Source organism: Vigna unguiculata, chromosome 3 (genome assembly GCF_004118075.2).
Source record: "Vigna unguiculata cultivar IT97K-499-35 chromosome 3, ASM411807v1, whole genome shotgun sequence".
Classification (NCBI taxonomy): domain Eukaryota; kingdom Viridiplantae; phylum Streptophyta; class Magnoliopsida; order Fabales; family Fabaceae; genus Vigna; species Vigna unguiculata.
In genome coordinates, this window is record NC_040281.1 from 18,489,035 (window position 1) to 18,498,685 (window position 9,651).

Consider the following 9,651-nt stretch of genomic DNA (forward strand, 5'->3'; position numbering starts at 1 on the left):
AAAAATTAAATATGTATGTACTTTTCTTCATACGGTTTTCAGTAATTTATATTAGACTTATTAAATAAAATATATCGGCATTATACAATTAGATTTGTAAATTTTCAAGTACTTATCAGAAAATTATTATCATCAGTATTTTATTATCGTTCCTGGACCCAATAACATTGTAAAACAATCTTCTCACAATTATTTTTTTTTCCAAAAAAATTGATGAAATATATTGCTTAATACTATAAAACAAAGAGAAAAAGGAAAACAGACAAGTGTAATTGGTAAACCTTAAACCCTAATTTTGAATCTGAGTAAAGATAGAAAAGTTGATGGGTCGGCGAAAGAGCAACAATAATCAGTGTTCCTCTAGCAAGGAAGACACCAACATGAGTAGTCACCTTCGCTTCGAGGATGCTGAGGAGGCTGTCGAAGAGAGTTCCAACCTCGACCAATCCATGTGTGACATCGATGAATCCGATGATAAAACCAGTGCCGACTACTATTTCGATTCCTACTCTCATTTTGGTATATTCCCATTTCCAAATACTCAAAAGTTTTCGCCTTTTCATCTGTAAATCTTTCATTAAACACACTAGTATCTCAAGCTTTTACTATAGCAGTTTTATTTTGTTTGTTTCATTCTCAAATTAAATAACTCATTTTTTATTTTTTTTGTCTGTGTTTGTGGTTGCAGGAATTCATGAAGTAAGTATGCTCAACTGGGACGCAACATGGTGTATCGATGAAGTTTAAATTTTTTATTTGTAGTTGATTTTAGGTTTCGCTAACTAGTTCTATAATGTTATGAATAGCAAAAAGAAAACTTCAAATATTCAATCATATTAATACTTCATAGAAAGGTATGCCGTAACCCGTTTTTACTCTGCAGGAAATGTTGAAGGACACTGTAAGAACCAAAACATATCAAAATGTTATTTACCAGAATAAGTTTCTATTCAAGAATAAAGTAGTTCTTGATGTTGGAGCTGGGACTGGGATTTTATCACTATTTTGTGCCAAAGCGGGGGCAGAACATGTCTATGCGGTTATGTGTCTAACTTTATTGTTATCCTTATAGTGCTCTTAATCTTGAAAATATTTGAGATTTATAAACTTGATGCATTCCAGATTGTATTTTATTGATTTTTTTTTTTAATCTGTGAAACACAGGTTGAGTGCTCCCATATGGCTGACATGGCAAAGGAGATTGTTGAAACTAATGGTTTCTCTAATGGTGATGCCATTTATATGTTGCATCTAATACGTTTTCAGCATATGTTGATTAGTTGTGAAACTATTCACTTTAATTAATATAATGCTGCTTTGTTTATACAGTTGTGACTGTTCTGAAGGGGAAGATTGAAGAAATTGAGCTTCCTGTTGCTAAAGTTGATATTATAATTTCAGAATGGATGGGATACTTCTTGTTGTTTGAGAACATGTTAAATTCTGTGCTCTATGCACGTGACAAATGGCTTGTAAGTTGTGTTTTCATTGTTCTTGTTTGATAATAGTGTATTATCCTTGCTATGAGTGAACTGTGTGGTCGATCGATGGCTTGAAAGTTTCTCTCTTTATTTTTTGGCCAGGCTGATGATGGAGTTGTGTTACCTGATAGAGCATCCCTGCATCTCACTGCCATTGAAGATGCAGACTACAAAGAAGATAAAATTGAGTGTCAGTTGATAATTTTTATCCTTCATTGTTTTTTTTCATGTTATTAAAAAAATTGAAGTCAACTGACCTTACAGGACGAAAAAAACATTCAATTTATTGGTAGTATTTACATATGTATCATTTTCATTTTCTACACCAGTTTGGAACAATGTTTATGGATTTAACATGAGCTGCATCAAGAAGCAAGCTATAATGGAGCCTCTTGTTGACACAGTTGACCAAAATCAGATTGCTACAAATTGCCAACTACTCAAGGTGAGTTGGTAGTTACATTTTAGTCTGATGTTTCTTGTAGTGAGTTTCTTTTGTCCGGAAAATATGCAACTGATTGGTTCATCTTTGTTTAGACAATGGATATCTCAAAGATGGCTCCTGGAGATGCTTCATTCACAGCACCTTTTAAGCTTGTAGCTGAACGCGATGACTATATTCATGCTCTTGTTGCATACTTTGATGTATCGTTCACAAAGTGTCATAAATTGATGGGCTTCTCTACAGGTTAATTCCTTTCTACTATAACAATTCTCTTAATTTGAGTCTTTGGTATTGTTTGTCTTGATAAGTGGGTTTAAAATTAACTTAACATGAGAAACTGACTTGTAAAGCGAGAAGTGCACCCTACTTGTATATTACAACTCAATCTTATTCCTGGTCAATGTTAGATCTCCTGCACATCTCCTTACAATGAGGAATGTACATATCGAGTAATTGTTGGGATTGATGAGTGCTTGCAAGTGTATATGAGTTAAGACATAAACTCATTTATTAATTACTAAGATGATATTAAAACTTATCTTAGTCATGTAGGATCTTCAACCTTCCATTTTATGTTTTAGAGATGTAAGTCTCTTGATGTGATGTACTCTCTTAATTGAAAAAAATACATTTCATACACTGAATGTTACTTCACAATAAAATTAGATGTGTTAGCTTCTTGAAAAAGAGAAAGGGGTTAATAAAATTAGAAAGGATGAATAGAAAGTTGGTTCAATGATGTTTTAGAATTTACATTTACGAGTTTCATCAAACTTCAACTTTTGTTCTGTGAATTAAACTGGATAGAATTGACTTATCTTGGTTGTCGAAATTTGTGTGAAAATTTTCTTACAATTTTATTGTTTGTCTATCAAATCTGAAAAAAGAAAAATAGAATTGACTAAAAGTATGAATTAACTTCTAAAGATTTGTGATACAAAATGTTATTTAAAGTATTACTCAGAATTGATAACCAAAACTTAACCACTTGATTATTGTAACTAACTATTTAGCTAAGTCAAGCTTCTAGTTTGTGATAACACGACGTCTTAGTTGTTTGTGGTTGTGTCTAGTTTGTTAAACTAGTACGACAGTGTTGGGATAACTCACCTTTTTGAGCATTTATGCAGGACCAAAATCACGAACTACACATTGGAAACAAACAGTCCTATATCTGGAAGATATCTTGACCATTTGTGAGGGAGAGGCAATTGTAGGGAGCATGACTGTTGCACCAAATAAAAAGAATCCTCGCGATGTTGATATAATGGTTAAGTATTCATTGAATGGAAAGCGATGCAATGTTTCAAGGGTTCAGTACTACAAGATGCGTTGAACCTGATTTGGTTTATTGGTTGGCTCATGCCGTTTGTAAGATTTTGACAATTGCTGCTTCTATCTTAAACTAGAGGGCTACCTTTTAATGAGTGTAACATGTTCGCCAATTTATTTGAATTCTTTCTAATATTTGAACATCATGTTTCGATGAAATGATATAATTTGAAATCTATTTATTGTTTACCATTCTATTATGTTCCCCCTCTCGGCTGAAGATTGGCAAGTCATAGCAAACATACTTGATTACTTGCAAATTACAATAATTATGCGTGTTTGTTCAAAGGTTTAGAAATGTTGTGTTCTTTCCTGTTACCATGTTCATGCTATTTTGATAATATTAACGTTCTAACAATGCTATCAGGGTGCACTTTTCTTTTGAAATCTTGAGGTGGGGGTACTGCTGTGTTCATGGCTGGGTATTGAGATACCATCAGATTTTGAATAAATTATTCATTTCATCTTTGAATATTGCTCTTGTAAATAATTCAAAAAAAGATAGTAATGTCAACAAATATTAGAAATCATGCTAGTAGTCTTTCAAAAGTTGATATTTTGTTCAAATTATTCCTTGAGTGTTATAAAATGTTCAAGAACTGACGGAAATGACTGCAAATGATTTTATTTTAATGGCTATTTAAGAGTATTGTTCAAAGAGCTGAATTCATGATTTATTGTCGTATTTTCGTTAGAAGATTCATTCGACTCAATCAGATACTTAGCCCTTTCTAAGCAAATTAATGTCCATGTATAACAATTACGAGAAAAATCAAGGATTGTTTATTTCCTATATGATGTATCCTTTTTTACTGTACTAATTTTAAGTTTTGAAGTTTCTAGTTTGATAAACAAATACAAGGATTGGCATGAAGATTATTTTTTAATAGAAGTACTAGTTAGCGCATGAAAGTAACTAAAAAATCATTTTAATTAAGTAAAACTATAATGAATAAATTTGGTCTATTGACTTGTATGTCTCATACAATGTTCGTCAATACATTTAATTCAAAAACCACAGTAAACTTTCAGTTAAAATAAACTTCTTAGCTTCTGGTAACTTTAATTTCAAATAGTTTCCTTGATATTTTTGTTAAATATTGAGCACGCACTAAATTTCCAAAACTTGTCTAAATATATCCATACATAAATCTCAAAAAAGAGTAATCTTTCCTCTGAAAAGGTTAGTGAGTTTACACCCTTCACATACAACATCATTAGACAACAATTGACTCACCAAAATACATCAGACAACAAATCCTGGACTGCGAAACCAATGATTCCAAGAGGTGATCGTGAAATTCTCATTTGATTTCCTTCCAAATTCAGGGCCATATCAGTACCAAACGTGGTGATGTTGTAATTTTGTTCCGATGGTTGGGAATAGATATCAGCACTAAAGTTCTGTTTTCACTCTCTTCTTTGAAGTGGTTGTCTTCTTTCCCCTCCACCAATGTCGTATATGACTAGAATATTTGTTTGCTTGTTTCTTCAATGTCATGCTTGTATCCTCAATTCTCTTTTTTATCACCTGTTTCCAGTCTCTTTTTCCACTTTCTTTTTCTTTCAAAACTTTTCCCTGCAAAACGCAGTTTACTGAAACCATTAGTCCCTGCCAAAATTTCAATCAATATGAATGAAAGGAACAGTTAGTACCAATTTTGATGGGAAGTTCGCCTCTTCATCTTCGTCTTCATCTTCATCATCGCCATCTTCACCACCAAAATTCTTCATGTTCATCAAATCATCCCTTGAGTACATTTTCATGCCTGGTGCTTCGGGCATGCCCTGAACCAGAAAGAAATACAACGTTATCATAAACAACAAGTAACATTCAGCAAAAAATAGTTTATTAATCATGTATTATTAGTGCAAGAGGTTTTACAGAATTTGAATTTTCTACCGAGTTTGTTTGTACTGTTATTCCGATGTGTCTTTAAACTACACTGATGGGCACTAATTTTAATATTTTAAAATATATTAAAAAGGTTTTTTAAAGTACCAATATCTAGGTAGTTTAATGCTCAGCAAGCAGAAGACAGTACCAAAATAAAAAAAGCTCAATAGAAAATCTGAATTCGGTTTTACATTATTAACCAATCAGAATCCTCAATATAATTTTTCAGAATGGTAGTTATTATGGAAATCAGAAAATCTTAACATACATGATCATTTAAGACAGGTAGCCAATGTAACGTACCCTTATACTGTCATAGCACATCTGATTTATTCTAAAATATAAATATAAACATAAAATACAAGGAAAGAAGGTAAAAAAAATACCTCCATAGATTTCAGCAGTTTTTCCATTTCAGCTTCCTTGGAAGACTTTGCAGCAAATGGTTCACCAGGTGCCCTGTTCTACAACACAAATAGATATCTTCATGACGAAAATAGCAAGATTTTCCATTAAGAAATCATGTACACCATCAAACAGTAATGCTAAGTGCATACAACTTTAGATAGCATCATTGCAGATCAACTTTCTAGTTTCTTAAAAACTACATAGTCCAAATAATGGAAAGGCAACTGTGTCTTCAAGAAGACAACTGCTCCTATACTTAAACATAAACTGCAATACTATGGTTGTCCATCACACATACTCAATTTTCTCGTTACTCTTTTTTTGTTTTCTTTTTCCATCATTAACAATAAATCCCAAGCATTCAAGTTGAATGCCTAAAGCGCAAGGGTTATACGAGACAAACCATGAGAATCATCCTAACAATGATCATTAGAAAACTTATTATTCTATATAGCAGCAGAAATCACAAACTCAATACTACCCAAAAGAAGATTATCTTTAGCAACCAATTTCCATGCATCAATAATTAGTTCACAACAAAACTATACGCCAATCATAACCGTATCACCAGAAGTATCAATTTTAAACTATAGTTACCTTAGGGACTGGGGGTGGCTTGGTACTGCATGCTTTAGTAAGGTCTTTGCAGAGATAATTGCTCAATGAATCAATATCGGGCTTGGAACTATATAAATATTCAGCAACATCAGTATCCGAATATCCCATAACCTGCAAATTCCACATTCTCAATCTAGTAATCACAAACATCTCAACATAAACATTTGCAGGATACCACCTTCAAATGTGGACTTTTTAAAAATACAACATATACAAAAACCAGCGCAGGAAGTACATTTCAGATGATGAACAGTTTCAACAACATCATAGATATTGAGTGAAACTTGTTCCTTTATTCAACTCTCTCACATAAGCCAGTTTCAGAACCAGACCAAAAGATGAAATTTACTGGTGACAAACAAAAGCACTGAAAGAAGGTGTGAATTGAATTTGAAATATACACATACCTCCTGACAGGCTCGCTCAATTGTCTTGCATTCAGAATTGCATTGTCCTTCAGAGTCTTGTTCCTCAAGCTGATAATGAAAAAAGAAGTTGGAAAAACACCATCTAAGTATTACGACAGAGTCCATATGACCAACACTTACTCTTTTTTTTTTTTAATTTAATATTAATACTTATTTCTTTCACAATCCAAAGAAAGTACAAGGTGCAACAAATGTGGGAAAATGGCATAGCAATGTGAAACTCAAAATAAAAAATAGAAATTTACACTAGCCATAAGAAGAGTTCTCTTACCACCAGCCTATCTCCTTCCTCCACAATATCTATGCGCAATATCCAATCCGCTTCTGCCTTTTTCAGATTACAAACATTCTCCGCTATCTCAATGATCTGGTACTCCGAGATCTAACACAGAAATACACACAATAATTGAATATCTATCACCAAAAGCCTACAAATCAGTTCTGAAACAAATACAAGGAAGCTAAACAACAAGAACCTTTTTGGGAGCGATCTGAGCTTGCTTGTGATGAACCTGCTGATGCAACTCCTTAGCGAGCTTCTCACACACTTGACACCTTATGTAGGGAATGTCCTCCTTTCTAGCCACCCCAACCGGTTTCTTGGAACAGTGTGAGAGGGGCACCCATGCAGCAACCACCACTGTTACAACTACGACCCAAAACACCCCCTTCATCTTCCCACAATGCCACACAACACCACCTCGGATAGTAACAGCTGATACTCAGAAAGATCAAAATTTTCACCCAATTAGACAGTAAGATTCGGCGGATGCGTGAGTAACACACCAAATAAATCAACCATCGGAAAAACCCTGTTATTATATAATACTCTTAAAATAATTCTAAATTCTTGGTTTTGTTATTTGATTGGTCCAGATCAACAAAAAAAATCCTAAGTCCCACATTCTCGACCAATGAGGAGAAAGCTAACACGTAGCCCTCTCTTAATTTTATGATTGAAATTTCAAACTTCACCGTAAAAAGAATCCATTTTTTATAGTCCACGTAAGAGTTAGTACGAAACCGGTTCGAACCGGGCTCAAATCCTTACTAAAACCCTTCTTTGATAAACCCTAGAAATCAAATTTGCACGTTTATATTTGTACTGGGGGAACATCGATTAAGGGTCTTTCTTCCTACACCTCCAAGCATTTCTTCTGCATTTCCAAAATTTTTTTAAATTCTCAAAATACCTTTGACTATTTAAGGAAACTCAGGGACATCACACCCCAAAAATAATTTCGGAAGTCGACTTCCGAAAGTCAAAATATATGACTTCCGGAAGTCAAAATGTATCACTGGAAGTTGACTTCCGGAAATCAAAATATATCACCGGAAGTTGACTTCCGGAAGTCAAAAATCATTACCGGAAGTCGACTTCCAAAAAACAAAAATCATTACCGGAAGTCGACTTCCGTAAGTAAAAAAATTATGTGATTTTAAATATTTTTAATTCTTTCTCAAATGTATATTTTCTAACTTATTTTATTTTATTTTTTAAAAACATATTAAAAATTATAAAACATATAAATTTAAAAAAAATTACTTTAAAAATTAAAAAAAAATAAGTAATAAAAATATTAAATAAAAAATTTAAAATAAATTAAAAAAAAAATGAAATAAAATAATAAAACTTTAAATTTAAAAAAAGTGAAAAAAAAAATACATACATAGAAACCGGAAGTCGGACTTCCGTATATATATATATATATATATAAACGGAAGTCAAAATCCGTTTCTATATATATACTGGAAGTCGACTTTCGTGTATATATATTTATATATATATATATATATATATATATATTTTTTTTTTTTTTTTTCTTTTTAATTCTATTTAATTTAAAGTTTTATTATTTTAAAATAAATTTAAATATTAAATAAAATAAAATGAAGAAGAATAGATAATAAAAATATTAAATAAAAAATTGAATATATATTAATATTTTTATTGAATTTTAGATATTAAAATCTAAAATATTTTATATGTAAATGTTAATTTTTCAAATATTAGTTTATTTTTCTAAAGTATTTTAAATATTTAAAATATTTAAAATATTTTTATACATCAATTTTAAAAATATTTTAGAATATAAATATTAGAAAAAAAATTAATAATTATATTCTTATAATATTTTAAATAATCATATTCTATTTAGCAATTAAATATAAGAATTTATTCAATTTATAATAAAATTTAATAATTTATAATTGAATTTAAAATATAATAAATTCAAAGGTCAATTTTAGAAAAGATATTAATATAATTTATATAAAAGATATTAAATTTAGTGTCAATTTGAAAGGGACAAAATTGATTTATTTTAACAAAAATTGGGATTAAATTGAACAAAAATAACGAATATAGGGACTAAATTAAACAAAAAAAGTAATATTACCACAAACTGACACATGGCACTAGCATTGACATGTGGCACAACTGTGACTTGACATGTGGACCATTTTTTTGAAATTAAAAAAATTTAAAAAAATTTTAATTTTTTTTTTAAAAAATAAAAAAAATAAAAAAAACCAAGAGCTGACACGTGACATGTACTGTTCAAAAATGTTAACTATTTAAACACCATTAGTGAAAATGGCCAAATTGACCATAATTTGACGAAAATGAGGACCTAATTGAACATAAAACGAAAATAGGGACCAAATTGAATAAAATAAACAAAAATAAGGACCGAATGTATATTTAAACCTTTTTAATTTTTTAGATTTTTTTTATTTTTCTAATTTTTATAATTTTCAAATATTTTTGTTTGTGTTTTTTTTAGAAAGGAAAATAAAATAAAATAAAAAGGTGAAAATAAAAATAAGGATAAAAGTGAAAAAACAAAAATATGAAGGTGCATGAGTAATGTGTGAGATGCATGAAATAAAATCTCCATAATGCCTTTGGTTGCTGCATTGTCGCCTGGTGGTACAATATATTTCGCCAGGTGGTGCATCAAACCTGGGAAAAATACTAGGTTATGTTATACCTGCTAAAGTCTCCTAGTACCCCCTTTTTGCATTTCTCTGTCCAGTCTC

At 31.0% G+C, this 9,651-nt stretch overlaps 2 protein-coding genes across 2 annotated transcripts; one reads left to right on the forward strand and one right to left on the reverse strand.

Moving 5' to 3' along the window:
• The first annotated feature begins 243 nt into the window (after positions 1 to 243).
• LOC114176066 (probable protein arginine N-methyltransferase 1) lies at positions 244 to 3,453 on the forward strand. Its single transcript, XM_028060971.1, has 9 exons — positions 244 to 519; positions 689 to 699; positions 884 to 1,039; positions 1,165 to 1,228; positions 1,330 to 1,472; positions 1,584 to 1,671; positions 1,811 to 1,926; positions 2,019 to 2,169; positions 3,057 to 3,453. The coding sequence occupies exons 1-9, from the start codon at positions 324 to 326 to the stop codon at positions 3,260 to 3,262; spliced, it is 1,131 nt and encodes a 376-aa protein (XP_027916772.1). The 5' UTR covers positions 244 to 323; the 3' UTR covers positions 3,263 to 3,453.
• A 921-nt stretch (positions 3,454 to 4,374) lies between these two features.
• LOC114176950 lies at positions 4,375 to 7,418 on the reverse strand. The gene is made up of 7 exons (XM_028062155.1): positions 7,086 to 7,418; positions 6,881 to 6,991; positions 6,589 to 6,657; positions 6,161 to 6,292; positions 5,542 to 5,619; positions 4,915 to 5,046; positions 4,375 to 4,837 (listed from the first exon to the last, which is right to left on the reverse strand). The coding sequence occupies exons 1-7, from the start codon at positions 7,281 to 7,283 to the stop codon at positions 4,655 to 4,657; spliced, it is 903 nt and encodes a 300-aa protein (XP_027917956.1). The 5' UTR covers positions 7,284 to 7,418; the 3' UTR covers positions 4,375 to 4,654.
• Positions 7,419 to 9,651: the final 2,233 nt, after the last annotated feature.

What these genes read in the sequence shown, in the direction of transcription:
- LOC114176950 (XM_028062155.1), bottom strand. Translation starts at nt 7,283, where the DNA reads ATGAAGGGGGTGTTTTGGGTCGTAGTTGTAACAGTGGTGGTTGCTGCA. An exon ending in CTCAGATCGCTCCCAAAAAG is followed by an intron (nt 6,992 to 7,085) that starts GTTCTTGTTGTT and finishes TTTCTGTGTTAG; the next exon opens with ATCTCGGAGTACCAGATCAT. An exon ending in AACTGCTGAAATCTATGGAG is followed by an intron (nt 5,047 to 5,541) that starts GTATTTTTTTTA and finishes TTTCTGGTTCAG; the next exon opens with GGCATGCCCGAAGCACCAGG.
- LOC114176066 (XM_028060971.1), top strand. Translation starts at nt 324, where the DNA reads ATGGGTCGGCGAAAGAGCAACAATAATCAGTGTTCCTCTAGCAAGGAA. An exon ending in GGGCAGAACATGTCTATGCG is followed by an intron (nt 1,040 to 1,164) that starts GTTATGTGTCTA and finishes TGTGAAACACAG; the next exon opens with GTTGAGTGCTCCCATATGGC. An exon ending in AACTAATGGTTTCTCTAATG is followed by an intron (nt 1,229 to 1,329) that starts GTGATGCCATTT and finishes TTGTTTATACAG; the next exon opens with TTGTGACTGTTCTGAAGGGG.